This window comes from Peromyscus californicus, unplaced genomic scaffold (genome assembly GCF_007827085.1).
Source record: "Peromyscus californicus insignis strain IS unplaced genomic scaffold, ASM782708v3 Scaffold_6__1_contigs__length_162567912, whole genome shotgun sequence".
In the NCBI taxonomy this organism is placed as follows: domain Eukaryota; kingdom Metazoa; phylum Chordata; class Mammalia; order Rodentia; family Cricetidae; genus Peromyscus; species Peromyscus californicus.
The window spans coordinates 73,174,849-73,190,121 of NW_026294584.1; the positions used below are offsets into that span (position 1 = coordinate 73,174,849).

General features: G+C 51.4%; 1 protein-coding gene across 6 annotated transcripts in view; it reads left to right on the forward strand.

Moving 5' to 3' along the window:
* The window catches only part of Adcyap1r1 (ADCYAP receptor type I), a 109,564-nt gene that overhangs the window by 72,105 nt on the left and 22,186 nt on the right, over window positions 1–15,273 (forward strand). For all 6 annotated transcript variants that reach the window (XM_052721230.1, XM_052721228.1, XM_052721229.1 and 3 more), the window contains 6 exons: window positions 6,825–6,932; window positions 9,468–9,488; window positions 10,421–10,462; window positions 13,088–13,197; window positions 13,679–13,776; window positions 14,207–14,339. In XM_052721230.1, coding sequence (XP_052577190.1) covers window positions 6,825–6,932; window positions 9,468–9,488; window positions 10,421–10,462; window positions 13,088–13,197; window positions 13,679–13,776; window positions 14,207–14,339 — 512 coding nt within the window. The remainder of the gene's footprint in view (window positions 1–6,824; window positions 6,933–9,467; window positions 9,489–10,420; window positions 10,463–13,087; window positions 13,198–13,678; window positions 13,777–14,206; window positions 14,340–15,273) is intronic.

Genomic DNA, 15,273 nt, shown 5'->3' on the forward strand with positions numbered 1-15,273 from the left:
GTATCTCCTGCCTAAGTCTGGGTGGGGCCTGAGCGTCTGCGTTCTTGGAGGTCTGCTGCCAGGTGTGTTGCTTGGGGTCACATTTGGAGATTCGCTGCTTCAGCTCTGCCCCTTTCCTTTGGCACTCACATCACGGGAGGGGGAGGGGTCCTCATCTGATAAAAACAAGAAACCTTGGCTGTCAGGAAATTGAATTGTTTTTCCACTCTCGAATTGTGTGCTCAGATGGAGGACCTTCTTTAAGAATACCTGAACATCCCTGGGTGGATCTTCAAAGGAAGGGAGGACTGTGGCTTTGTCTGTCACTCTGGTGTCCCTGGGCTCACGAGTTTTGAACTCTTTGTGGAACTGGACAGAATCATCACCATGACAACCCCTGATTAGCTCCTCATTCTGTTCCCTTCAAAGACTAATGGCTCATGCACTCTCTCTCTCAGCTCCACGCCTAAGTAGGTTCGTCTCCCCCGCGGTCACAGGAGCCACTGCCGCTGCTTGCTTGGTATGGAGTGTCATGTTGTGTCGGAGGGAAGGTGGGTGCACCCCTCAAAGTGTGCAGCACTTCCTGGCTCATGGTGCCCTCAGTCCTCAGTAGGGCTTGTGTGGGTTGAGCTGGGAGGGCTAAAGGTGGGGCTGGTGCAGACCTGGGGAGTAGAGGAGAGGTCATGGGGGTGGGATTTAGTGGGGCCGCCATCAAGGGAAGCAAGCTCTGAAGGGATCGAGGCCTGCTCCAAAGGTGGGGACTTGGGCATCTTCTCTCTGAAACCCACGTTCCTGGCTGCTGTCTCACTGTCCTGTCCTGCTTTTTCTCGGCAGCTGTCTTTGCCAGCTCCTCTTCTGAACCTTGGCATTCTCGGGTGTTCTTCCGTGAACTCACTTTCTCACGGGATATTCATCTAGCTACCCTGGCCACCTTACCTCTTCTCATCTGGTTTAATTTTGGCTCTTACCATGATCTCAACTCCAGCATACGTGAGACCAAACATGCTTTCCAACTTGTCTAATTCTCTCACCATTTGGCTCCTAACTAGTCCTTATGTTGTGACAGTCTATCCATCCATCTGCCCTTCTACCTACTGCCTACCCACCCATTGTCCACCTATCCATCTACCTACCTGTACATTCAAACATCCACTCATCCATCCATCTATCCACCTTCCCTCTCATTTATATCTTCATCCATCCGTAGAGATGCTCAAGTCAGAACCAGGCTGACATCAGTGATACTTCCTTACCTCTCTTGTGTGTGAGTCATATCACACAGACTATGTGGCAGTTGTAAGCCAGCCTTAAAGTCCAGAGATTAGAACAATGACTTTTTTTTAACCTAATACAAGTGATCAGTCAGTATAGTTAGCTATAGTGGGAAGACAGAATTTAGCTTTGCCTAGTCATTAAGAGACCCAGGCTCCTTCCTTGTTGGAACACTGACACCCTTTGTATGTTAATAGGCTTTCTTTTGGGCCACCGACCAGCTCCCAAATTATGACACAGAGACTTATTATTAGTGATAAATGCTCAGCCTTATCTTGTGCTTGTCCCACTAACTCTTGTAACTTAAATTAATCTGTTTCTCTTCATCTACCTTTTGTCTCAGGGCTTTTTACCTTTTTTTTTCATTCTGTATGTCCTACTCTGTGTCTGTCTGTCTAGCCCTGGGTGTCTCCCTCTCTTTCTCTCTTGTTCTCTTCTCTCTCTCTCTCCCTCTCAGCCTCGATTCATCCTCCTCTTTATTCCCTATGCCTGCCAGCCCTGCTTATCCCTCTACTGCCTGGCTATTTGCCATTCAAACTTTTTATTAGACCAATCAGGTGCCTTAGGCAGGCAAAGCAATACATCTTTACATCATTAAACAAATGCAGCATAAACAAATGCAACACATCTTTGACTAGTTAAACAATCATTCCTCAACAGTATGTGGTCTCAAGGGTGTTGCTGAGAAGGAAGAGAGAGAAAAGTAGTAAAGGCCCCAGGGTAGCTTTGGAGACTAGTTCACCTCTTCTACCTCCTTCCTAAGGACTTAGAGTTCAGGGTAGGAGTCACATGACATGGGTGAGCACTAGCCATCCATTCCACACTTCAGCCCTGTCCTTCACCATACCCTGTTGTTCCTGTCTCTAAACTGTCCTACACAGTTCTATCCATCTTTGCTGCCATTACTCTGAAGCAATCCCTTTCATGATCCCTGGGCTACCTCCATATCCTGGCATGACTTTCTGTCCCATTTTTGCCATTGTGTTCTCTCTGATCCACTAAATTGGATCATCTGGATACTATCTTAAAAATCTTCCATGGCAGGCAGAGAAAGATGCCCTGCTACCATCTAGAGAGAAATCCTTACCTCTCAGCCCCCTAAACCTGCAAATACGTGACCCTCCCTGAGGGGGGATTTTGCAGACGATCTGGTGATAGTGAGAATGCCTTGGGTGGCTTAGATGGACACTGGGTGATAGTGAGAGTCTTTAAAAGTGAGAGGAGATGGGAGAGTTGAGGAGCCTTAGGATGCCAAGCTCCTAGTTTTGAAGCTGGGGGGAAGGACCATAAGCCAAAGAGCACTGGTGACCACTTGAATTCAGGGTCATTGGAAGGTTCATTTCCCTGAGCCTCTAGCAGTCTTACTGATATGCCCAATTCTAGCCAGATGAGACTCATTTCAGGCCTCTTTCCTCCAGGATGGTATGATAGTAACTTGTGCTGCCCGATGATGCTGAATTTCTTTATATAAACCTCCAGCCCCAATAGGAAACTAGCCTATCACTCACTCAGCATAGCATTCCAGACCATTGTAAGCTCCGTGAGGCCCAGACTGGCTGCTTTGGCTTCATCTGCACTGATGAACTCTTTGTGTCTTCACTGAATCCCTTTCGAATTAATGAGCAAATGAGAAGGAAAAGTAGAAAGAGGAGAGAAGAAAGGATTAAAGGAGAGGAGGGGGCAGGAGCAAAGGCTTCAGTCACCACCAACATGAACTGCTGAGCTGTGGAAACTACACATGTTCTGTGTCTGTGGTGGGGACATAAGTTTCTGTCCTCTACCAGAAAACCTAGGGGCCCTCTTGTGAGCCCACCTCCTGTCCTGTCTAAAGGTGGTCAGTCTTCATAGGTGGGGGTGGTCCTTATAGGTCCTGGGGTCCTGGAGATCTTATTCTGGGCTTTCTTGGTGTCCTGGCCTCATAAGAAGACAAAATTGGGGGGCAGAATGAAGGACTGGGAGAGTTTCCAGGCTTGTGACAGGTAGATCCTTGGGAATCCTGGGCAAGGCACTTGGCAGACACCCTGAAAAGTAGTCCCAGTGGCTTTTGCCATCCCCGAGGCAGCAGACAGTCCTGTGAACTCTCTGTTCCAGATTCCAGCTTGTCCACTCATAGCTGGGGGTGCCGAGAGACACCGGGCCCTTGCTCTAATACTCGTCTATGAATCACAGCAGAGGAGACCACACCATAAATCTGGGTTCTTCTAGGCAGATTCGGAAGGGAGGCTCTGCCCTCCCTACAGCTTTGTCCTCTTGTGAGCTTCATGCACATCTGGCGTGGGGACGTCACTGAGAAAACTCTCACCAAGACCACGTATTACTTACCCGGCCTCCACCTCTGATCCCAGGCTTTAGATCCTGGCTGCTGCCACTCCTTGCCCCTCAGCCCTCACATCTGTGCCCTCTGTGTGGCCCCCTGACCTCAGCGTTGTCAGCTGGAACAGCAGCTGGTTGTGCCAGGGCCTAATGTTCCAATTATGGAAACATCTGCTGGCCAGGGCATCTGGGGTATGGGCCAGACATGGTCATGCTCCGTGGGCATTTCACAGTTAGCATGGGCCATGGCAGCCAAAGATGTGCTGTTGAGTCTCTTTCAAGGACATGATGTCACAGTCAACTGTGTACTGGCGAGACACCCTGGGTGGGCGGGAATCCTTGATAGCAGCATGTTGAGATAGAGGTGGTTTTTCTCATCTGATCCTCTGAGTCTCTGTACACTTGAACTCTGCATAGAGAGCTTTAACAATTTTCCTAGCTCCTAGAGGGTGTCATTCCATGAGCAGCATGCCACAGGCTAGAGAGTCACTCGTGTGAATACCAAAGCAGCAAGGTCTGAATTCTGAGAGACCTAGAAGCTGAGAATGTCTTGGGTTGCCAGAAGTCATGACTGCGACAGAGGAACCATGCTGTCATGAAGCCTGCCCAGGCCACCCCTCCACCTGCTCAGGTTTCCTCTGAGCCTGTCAGCAGCTGGCCATTGAGCTACTATCTCCCCAGCAGGGCTGCCCTTCTAAGGAGTGATTTCCAGGAGCATCTAGTTGAAATAATGAAACTAAGCCCAGTGGCAACCAACAAGCATGGCGTCATCGAGGTGCTGATCATAGGACTTTCTGTGTAGGAACTCGTTAGTCGTGAGCAGTCGCTCACTTCCTTATGGGACACTGAAGTTCCCCCATCTGTAGACCCTCTGTAGGTCAGGCTCCTTTCCCGAAGCTGTCTGATGCTGCCTGACCTGTTTCAGCACCTCCCCCGACCCTCTGCCCCTTTGTCATACACTCTCCACAACGTCACTACACGGGCTTCCTTTGCTAACCCCTAAGTGTGGTATCCTGGGGCTCCCTCCTCCTTGCTCTTCTTCACATCCTTTCCTTGGGAGACATGACTCATGGGCTGGAGAGATGGCTCAGCCATTAAAGGCTAGGCTCACAACCAAAACGACATGTCTCACCACTCCTATGCTCAAGAGGAAGTACGCCTGGCAGGCCAGGTAGGGACAGGTAGGCAGGGCAAGGACAACAGCTGTCATGCTTATGAATCGGGGTGTGAAGAACACAGATTTTAATTGTTGATGTGGTGAGTCACCAAGCCACACAATTCGCAAAGATTTTGGTCCTAACTGAGGGAGATCTAGGAGGAGGCTGTGATCCCAGTGAAGACTGATAGGTTTCATTGATGTCTGGAGGGAACCAAGCAGGACCTGATGATGCCCATGACGGAGATGGAGTAAATGGCGCTCAGGTATCTAGCTGGGCCAAAACAGACGCAGGGTTAGCAGGAGGGTCTGGGTGGAGCCCAGAACTCCTGCATTTGGCTTCTCTTTGGCCCCTCAAAGTGGGAACATACAGCAGGTAACAAACGAACCTTGGGGTCAGCCCAGAGAGTGGCTACATGTAATTCTGTTAAGTCCCTGAGCAGAGTGAGCTCATCCAAGGTGAGTGGGCAGGTGGCCCAAGACAGGATGCCTTCCAGAATCTGCGGCCAGTCAGGTGGGCAGAGTCCAGCCTGGCTGGAGTTGAACTTGTTCCTTGGATTTGGCAGCAGCGGGGAGGTTGTTGCTGACCTTGATGAGTGTTGCTGCAGTGCAGAGGAGCGGTGGAGAGACATGGTGGCCACAAGGGGAGAGAATGCACAGGACAGGGGGATCGATCCCGTGAGCCACCAAACCTCCCAAATCAGAGCTAGCTGAGCCGGACATACTCTTCTTCCTCGCTGCTCACCCCCAGGAAGACTTAGTGATTCCCAAGTCTCTCTGTGTACCGGTCCCTTCCCCTCTGCCAGCCAATCCCCACAGCAAGGCTCTGACCTTGGCCTCCTCAAGGACTCTGCCTCCATCACCTCTTTCTGTTCCAAGTCTTCCCATAGTTCTGTCTGGATACCTTCCATCCTCTCAGCTGGGGAAGCGGTGACCTCACTTCAGGTGCCAGCTTTGATCCAGGCCTATGCTGGGATGGAGGTGGGCTCTGGGGTCTAGCCTCGGGCCAGCTGATCTAGCCTCAACCCCACTCCCATGGAGAAGTGAGCCTCACTGGGGAGGTGAATATGAGGACAGATCCCACAAGGGTGGTGAGGCTAGGGGAATGCAGGTGTCTGGCAGGCTGCAAGTGTACTGTAGCATGGAGAAGAGGGCCTTCCACGGAGCCTCCTGCTCTGGGGTTCCTACAATGGTTTTCTGAACCACTCCTGGAGTGCTTTTCCAGGTGCAGGAGCAAGCCGTGCCCACATAGGAAGACTTACCTTCTCTCCTCGTAAACTGTTTGCCTCCTGCAAGGGCCAACCTCTGAGCAGTTCATGCAAAGTGTGTGTGTGTGTGTGTGTTTACTTGTGTGTGGCATGTGGTTGCTATTTGCCATTATTATTATTATTATTATTATTATTATTATTATTATTATTATTTTGAGACAGGGTTTCTCTGTGTAGCTTTGCGCCTTTCCTGGAACTCGTTTTGGAGACCAGGCTGGCCTCGAACTCACAGAGATCTGCCTGCCTCTGCCTCCCGAGTGCTGGGATTAAAGGCGTGCGCCACCACGCCTGGCTACTATTTGCCATTATTATCATCTGATTGCAATACCTAATAGAAATAAGTTAAGAGAAGAAAGATTTATTTTAGCTCACAGTTTCAGGAGTTCTGTTTGTGTTTGGGAAGGCACAGTAGAGTAGCTCAGCTCATGTTATGGTGCCTCACAAGCAAAGAAATGGGGAATGCTAGCACCCCAACAGCTTTTTCCTTCCTCACTTACTTTTGCCCAGGATACGAGTCCACCCACAGGTAATACCACCCATATTCAGGGTGGATCTTTCCTCCTTAGTCAATCCTCTCTGGAGATGCCCTCACCATCACCAGAGGAATGCCTCACCATCTCTTAGGTGATTCTAAAGCAAGTCAAATTGATATTGAAAACCAGCTGTTACAGAGGGGCGTATGTGTGTACACATCTATAGTATGTGTTGTGCCCGTGTGTACCTGCATATGTGGGATGTGTATGGTGTGCTTGTGTCTGGTTGTGGTATGTGTACACTTTGTGTGCATGTGGTATGAATATGGCTAGGCGCACTCTCACGGTGGCTCTCTCCCCCAGGTTGCCCTGGCATGTGGGACAATATCACATGTTGGAAGCCTGCCCAAGTAGGTGAGCTGGTCCTTGTGAGCTGCCCTGAGGTCTTCCGGATCTTCAACCCAGACCAAGGTAAGTAGAGCTCAGAATCTCTCCAGCTGTGTTGATGTAGCCTGCATTCCACACAGCCATACCCCCTGCCCGGAGCTCAGCTTCAAGAACTCAGCTGCCTGACGGGCAGATGGCAGATGGCAGACAGGATGGGATGGCGCCCTTCATGCCCGTATAGGGCACGGAAACACTTCTCCAACATAGCACTAGGGCCAAGTATGCATTGTCAGGTGAATGTCCTGGTAGGTGAGAGCAATCTGGGCTACAGCAGCTCTACTGCTTACCCCATCAGGGACCTTCTGTAAGGCAGATCACCCCTCAAGTTTCTGGCCTAGCAGATGGTAATGTGACACAGTGGCTGTTTTCCAAGTGGTCTGTAGGGATAAAGTGAGGTCACTTATAGAGATGCTATGTAGCACAGCACCCAGTGCATTTTGCACAGTCAGTAGTAAAGTTAGCTGACGTCATCACAGTCACCACGATGATGCCATAACCATGGAGATGTCTCAAGAGGCCTGGAGGAATATATGCATGCAGTTGTATGACCAAATAACCCACAGGCAGAATGGGGGTGTAAAGATGGCTGACAGACACCTGTGCCCACATTCTTCAACATCTTGATGTGGGCAGGTACCCAATCCTCCAGCCTGCCAGTCAGTCTGCCAGCCCACCCACCGGCATACACATTTGCGAAACAAAACATGTGCCTGGGCCTTACTGCCCTCAGATGACTGTGAGGATTCGGGGAAGAGGAGCTGGAGTCCTGTTCCTCTAACCCCAGCTGACCAGGACACCAAGGAAAACAGTCTATGACGTGTGGACACTGGATTCAGAGATGTGTGTGTGTGTGTGTGTGTGTGTGTGTGTGTGTGTGTGTGTGTGTGAGATGGTCTGTCACAGTTAGGGTTTCTATTGCTACAGTGAAACACCATGACCAATAAGCAAATTGGGGAGGAAAGAGTTTATTTGGCTTACACTTCCACATTGCCGTTTCATCACCAAAGGAAGTCAGTACAAGAATTCAAGCAGGGCAGGAACCTGGAGCAGGAGCTAATGCAGAGGCCATAGAGGAGGTGCTGCTTACTGGCTTGCTTCCTATGACTTGTTCAGCCTGCTTTCTCACAGAACCCAGGACCATCAGCCCAAGGATGGCACCACCCACAATGGGCTGGTCCTCCTCCATCAATCACTAATTAAGAAAATGCCTTACAGCTGGATCTTATGGAGGCATCTTCTTAATTGAGGCTTCCTCCTATCAGAAGCTTCTAGTTTGCATATCAAGTTGACATAGGACAAGCCAGCACATAGCCTGTGCCAGGAAACCAAAGCTGGGTGGAGGGGTCTGTGGACCTCACATACCACATCTGTTCATGGTCTCTGGTGCCCCCAAAATGATGTGTACAATTCCTGGGGCCAAACTGGGATCCTATGAAATGGTCACTATGATACTGGATACAGAAATGTGAATCAGGGAGCAAGGAAGTACTCTGCCCAAAGACAGAACCCCAGTGTGCCTGACTTCATGGAGGGAATGCCAGGCCCTGTCTCAGGGGGCAGGGGCACAGCCAATAACTTGCCTCCACCCTGGCTTGCAGGAGGTGGGGGACAAAGAGTGGTATTCACTGGGGTTCTGAGTCTCCATCTTGGGCTTCCCATCCAGAGCACAGAGAAGGTGGGGTTTATCTATATATCCCTCCTCTCTTTATCCCACGTCTTTCCACCTCCTGCTAGCCAAGAAGAAGCTGGTTTCTGAATGTTCCCATTCTGAGGGTTTGGAAACTGGCTGTGCCCCAGAGCAGGCCAGAGGGTAAATTCTGGAGGAGGCTCTAGGCAGAGAGGCAGAGTGAGTAGAGGGAAGATGGAGGCCGTCAGGGACAGGGCCTGACTCCTAAGATTTATTCCCATGGAAGCCAGCTTAATCACTTCCTCCATGTGCCCATTGCTTTATTTCAGTTAGTTATTTGAAGCTTTTTGGAACATCCTCCCGAGGCAAAATTCCAGCCACAAAACCTTTTTTTTTTCTGCAGTAGCAGCCACAAGAGGTGACAGGAAGGAGGGTAAAATGATTTCCCTCAGCTGCACCCGCCTCGCCTCGGGAGCAGGGAATGTTATTTACACCTGGCTCTTAATGGTTCATTAAAGCAGGGCCTTTAGCACCTCTGTTCACAAGCCTGGTAGTGAGACCTGCCCTCCCCACAGAAGGGAGTGAACTGCAGTCTCTCTCTGCTTTCTCATGCCTGGAAGCTCAGTGACAATGGTGTTGGATAGGCCTTCCAGAAATGCTGGCTTTGTGGGAGGAGCCTTGGCCAATGCCTCGCCTTCCTCCTCATGTACTGACCTGGAGGTGGAGTTAGAGCTTCCCGAGCTTGCTAGGTCCTAGCCTGGGGATGGATCCTTAGGCTTTCAGGTCCCTAGCAGGGCTCTCTCAGGGTTGGGGCGGGGGGGAGAGAATGGCCTGTGGGAACAGACCTTACTTCAGCCCTATTCACCACTGCATTTGTATTCATATTCATGTTCTCTCTCTCTCTCTCTCCCTCTTTCTCCCTCTCTCCCCAGTCTGGATGACAGAAACCATAGGTAAGACGACCCTTGGGAGGACAGACAGAGTTCCATCTGCCTAGCAGGAGCCCAACCTTAGCAGATTCAATGCCCCTGGGTGCTGGAATGATGGTGAGGTGGGGTAGCATGCACGACAGGATCATCAGGAACCAGTTTCTTCCTTCCTCCCCACAATTTGGCCATCCTGGAGGCTAGGAGAGATGGAAGGCACAGTGGTTGGCTTCAAGGCCTTTCCAAGCTGGGTCAGGAGTTTGAGTCACCAATGGAGGGGTTGGAAACCAAGTCCATCTGTGTGCATGGTGCATGCATCTTCCTACATGTGGCCTGGTCCTCCTGTTTGTGAGTTCATGTAGATACTGTCATTCCAGCAGCGGGGAGGTGGGAATGTACCCACTAAGCAAGAGAGCAGAAGATAATGAGAGGCAGATTATGCAGGGGGACAGGGAAGAGGTCAGGGCAGACCTTCCTGAAGGAGGTGGCACTTCAGCTTATAAATGGATTTTGAAAACTTGAGAGGAAATGGGGTTAACTTCTAGGTCGTCTTTAGACAAATATGAGAATAAAGGTTATGCAGCTGGGAGAAAACTACAGATAGACTTTTTGGGTTGGGGGAGGTTCCTTTGGTGAGAAACAGACTTGGAACAGCAGTGGGAGATGAACTTCAAGAAAGAAACCCCAAGCCCCAGGCTTCTCCACTCCCCCCTCCCCCACCCTAGAGGCTCTCTGGTGGGGACCAAGCCATGGGCCACTCTGAGCTTCCTAGCCACGCAGCCCGCCACCCTTGTGAGATGGGCGTTGCCAGAGGCCGTGTACCACAGGGATGTGCATCTGCTGAGTGAGAGTCAGCCTCTAGATCCCAACCCCACTCGCTGAAGACTGGCCACCCCAGCCTTGGGTAATGGGGCCAGCTGATAAATGCAGTATTCTGACCCGTGTTTGTGTTTTTGCAGGGGACTCTGGTTTTGCCGATAGTAATTCCTTGGAAATCACAGGTGAGGGAGGAGCTGGAGGCACTTTGGGCTGGTGAGGGTGGAGGGCAGCTGCTGTGGGAGCCCTGACCTGCTTTGTAGCTAGACTTTATCCTCTGTGTGGTCTTGAGCGTGTGGCTTCTCTGAGAAAGCTGTGTGTTGTCTCCTTGGAAGATACCACTTAGGTCCCCAGAGAGAAGATGGTACATCCATCATGCAGGTAATCATGTGCTGTGGGGGAGCTATGGGTGTCTTGAAGCCCCTTGGTGTATTGTGAGTGTGGAGCCTCTGGATTACAAGGTCTTTGGTGGCTTTGAACCTCCCACGGAAGTTCTCAGACTTCAGCTTTGCACTCCAGTCACCTGGATGGGGTCAAGCCGTGTGCCACTCAGCATCACAGCCATGCAGCCGCAGCCCTTGTGAGACTGGAGCTGCAAGAGGCTGTGTGCCAGAGGGATGTGTGGTGGCCGAGTGAGATGCAGCCTACCTGTCCCCTTCCTGCCCTCTGCAGACTTGATGAGGTGCAGATTCTGGGGTGTCACCCCAGTCTCTGATGTAACCAGCTGAAGCAGGGCCAGATGCATGGCCAGCCAGTCTCCAGGTGATAAGGTGGGGCCCTATCGGGGAGCGTGCTACGCTCCTACGGCGTTGCCGGAGCAAAACAACCCGTTGAAAGAGATGCTGTCACTGTGAGGTTTTGACAATCTGGAGAGCACTCCATCTTCCGGAGATTTCTATCAGAACAATATTCACAGAACAATTTTGAGAAGAAAAAGGTTTATGTTTTCCTGAGCCTACATCGTGTTATTAAAATAAAGAGGGAAAATAAAAGACAGGAAATGGCTTTTCCCTCTCGGAAGCTTTCTTTTTTTTAAATTGATTTTCACATCCCTGTGCACCCTTTGTCCCTTTTCCTCTTCCTACCTCTGTGAGATAGGCAAGGCAGAGTTAACCAAAGCCCAGAGAGGGCGGTGGCATGGCCTTCTGGCTCCCAAGGGAGACGCGGCGGGGAGGCAGTCAGATTTTCTCAACTGTTCAGGAGCCTTTGCAGGGAGGTTGCCAACGGCAGCCTGAGACACGTTTTTCTGAAGAGGAGACAGTCTGGTGACATCACTAAGAGTGAAGTCCCTGGCCTGGTGGACTCCCTTGGCTTGTGTCACAGGCGTCAGAGAAGCTGGGGAGACACTCCCGTTCTGAGCAGATTGTTCTTCTGGGCAGAGTCCCTGCTCCGCCACTCCTCCTGGCCCCATTCCTCCAAGTCCTAGGAAGAGTATGTCTAACTCTCTTGGCTGAAGGCAATTGACCTTACACCTTCTAAGTCTACCAGCAAGAACAGGATGCTGGTTAGAAAAGTGTGGGGTCTTTCCCCCTGCCTTCTACACTGACCCACCACCTCCTCATTGGCTCTCCAGAGGCCACCTTGATCACAGTGGATGGGATCCTTCCCAGCAGTGTATACTCCAGACTCCTTCTACACAGTGCTCTCTTGGTAATCCACAAGTCACTGGTCTCTGAAACCCATGGACCGACTGTACCAGAGACCGCAGGATGAGGCCCCAGAATCTGTGCTCTACCAAGCCCACAAAGTGAGCAGGGGTGTACAACTGAAGTTTGAAAGCCTCTGTTCTGTCTCTGGGGATTTAAAACCACCCTAGATCCTGGTCCTTTCAATGTTTCCTAAGAGATGGGTAAACTCTTGGGCTGCCAGCTAGGGACAGGTGTCTGGTGCTAGCTAGAGGAAAAGGCCTACTTGCCTTGTGCTTCCCTGGATTTTAGTGTCTCTCACAGGCTCAGAATGACATGATGTCATTCAAGGCTGAAGCCACCCACTCACATGAGAAATAGCCTACACGCTGCTTTGCAGGTAGCAAATGCCTCTTTCAGCAGCCGTGACTGCTCTGTCCCTCTAGCGTCCCACACAATGGCCTTAGGGTCGATCCAAAGAGAATGAATGCACACTGATGACAGGAGACAGACTACAAGACTCTGAAAGGCAACAACAAAGCAGCAAAACAGCAATGGCAAAGGCCCACCGAGCCCTGTAAGGGTGGAAGTAAGACAGAGTATGCCTGGACTTCCTAAGTAACTGTAAAGTCAGGTGCCCATTGGTGGGAGATGTTCCAGCTGCTGGGAGGCCCAGAGCTTGGAGCTCAAGTGTGCCCAATCCTCACCCCACAGTCACCCAGGGAGGTCTTGGACACACTGGATGCCTTGTTAGGGCCCCTGCGGTTGGGGATGAGGTTGAGGGTGGGTTTGGAAGCAGCATTTGTGACCAGTCTCTAGGTGGTTCTGCACATTGACCTTTTGAGAAGTGCTGATCCGGGGGCCTGGGTGGGGGGGGGGGGGGGGGGCGGGGCAGGCTCCAGATCCTCTTCCGGTGAGTGTTTGGGAATATTTCAGGAGAGATACAGGCATGCTGGATTCTTGGTTCAGGGATCAGGTTGCTCATTCATTCATCCCTCCCTTCACCCTGGGCCTCTGTCATTAGTGAAGGATGAGTGTCAGGTCTTCAGCGATCACTCGACCTTGTACCTTCTAGCTTGAGCCTCCAGTTGAACACGAGGGTTTTCAGGAATTCCTGGTATGAAATCATTTCCAGGGTCACTTAAAGCCATTCACCTACCTTACTTAGTTTTCTGTTCTCTGCAGACATGGGGGTCGTGGGCCGGAACTGCACGGAGGATGGCTGGTCGGAGCCCTTCCCCCATTACTTCGATGCTTGTGGGTTTGATGACTATGAACCCGAGTCTGGGGATCAGGTAAGTCAGATGGTGGGTTAGTTCTGAGGAGCTCGGGGCTCTGGGTAGCGCTCACGAGCACCTGCTGTATACTGAGCCTGAAGCATGGAGGGTAGGATGTTCATTCACCCTGCTGGGGCTCTGTCCCACCAGAAGTCCCCTCAACCCTGGCTACTTTTTCAGGACACCGCCTTCCGTGTAGCCCAGTAATTGAGGGGTTAATGCTGGGCCCAGCAGGGAGTCTCTTCCACCCCTCTTCAGGCAGCTAAGGCTGCTTTCGGTTCTTACTGACCAGGACCCTGGCCTTCAATACATTCTGAACAGGTTTAGAGTAACGACCCTTTTCAGAGAGGAGCAGGTGTCCAGCCGGGAGTGGAGTGATGGCAGAGTGGGGAGATGTTGGCCCCACAGGAGGGCAGGCCTTGGTCTGGGGATTCTGGGTGTGGGTCCTAGGGGGGCAGTGGCTGGTTCCAAGTGGAGTGTGTCCTATGCCCTGCTCCAGGATTATTACTACCTGTCGGTGAAGGCCCTCTACACCGTCGGCTACAGCACGTCCCTCGTCACCCTCACTACTGCCATGGTCATCCTGTGCCGCTTCCGGTGAGAGCCTGGTGGTGTTACGACCACCACTGTCCATCCTGCTCAAAGTGCTTACCTCCCATTGTTCCTGGAATGCCGCTTGGACAGCAGACCCTGTCCCTAGCAGCACAGCAGATGGGAAGGTGGCCTGAGAGAGCAGCTCATGTTTCCAGAACCTCACAGTTGGACAGGATCCCTTCTGGGAATCTCCCTTGCTTGCTTTAATCTCCCTGGTCTGGGTGGAGAGGCTGTAGGGGGGAGATGTCTGGCCAGCAGATGACCAGATGACCAGGGTGGGGAAGGCAGAGGATTCTCCAGCTGGGAGAAGAGGGTGGTCTGGGAGAGGGACCCCATTAAGACAAGCCATGACGAGGCCCAGAACAGCCCCCCCCAGCCCCCCAGGATGTGAAATGCTGTGCAGTTTATGGCCTCCCCATCCTGGTTCACGCAGGAAACTGCACTGCACTCGCAACTTCATCCACATGAACCTGTTTGTGTCCTTCATGCTGAGGGCCATCTCCGTCTTCATCAAAGACTGGATTCTGTATGCCGAGCAGGACAGCAGTCACTGCTTCATCTCCACTGTAAGTGAGCCGAGCAGCCCAGCCACCCCGGGACTCTGCTCTGCTAGCACCCTACAGGGAAGGTGTCCCTGCAGGTGAAAGCCTTGTCTCGGGTCATGTGGAAGTTCAGGAGTTATGGAGTGGTTACTGTAGCCAGTGTATGACTTCACTCCCAGCCAAAACACAGTCAGGCCTGTGGTGGGGTATTTGTACACTGTGTGCAGGTATATTACTGTGACTGGTGTAATAAAAAGCTGAGTGGCCAATAGCTACTCAGGAGGTATGGGCAGGATTTCTGGGGAGAGGAAGAGGAGGGGGAATCAAGGCACAGAGGAGATACCAAGGAAACATGGAGAAAGAAGACCATGTAAAATGAAAGAAAGATTAAAAAGCCATGTGATAAAACATAGATTAATAAAACCAGGTTAATTTAAATTGTAAGAGCTAGTGGGACAAGCCTAAGCTAAGGCCGAGCTTTCATAATTAATAATAAGTCTCTGAGTTGTTATTTGTGAGCTGGTGGCCCAAAGAAAAATCCAGCTACACAGGCCCTCAGCCTGGACCTTGGGCCAGGAAGGCCACATGAGAATGAGGCTCAGGCAGGGCTTGCCAGTCCTTTGCTATGTAACCAGTTCTGTGGAAATCCGTGTGCCAGCTGTCCAGGGTCTTTGCAGATGCCTTCCCAAGCACAGATGTGTGAAGGAGGTATATGCAGAGAACTGACATATGATAGGGTGGGCTAAGAACAGGCTAGGCTTGGGGGCTTCACTGGGAGGGCATGTATTGAGGATCTGTTTGAGAAGAGATTTCCCAGGGCCAAGGTGCGTGTCTCTACCTGTGATATGTCCAGATCCTTGATTTGTAAGCAGTCTCCCGTGGGGACTGCTGGTTGCTTCTCTTCCTGCTTACCTGACCTGTAGTGCTGGGTAAGGGGTGAGAGGGTGGGAAAGGGGAG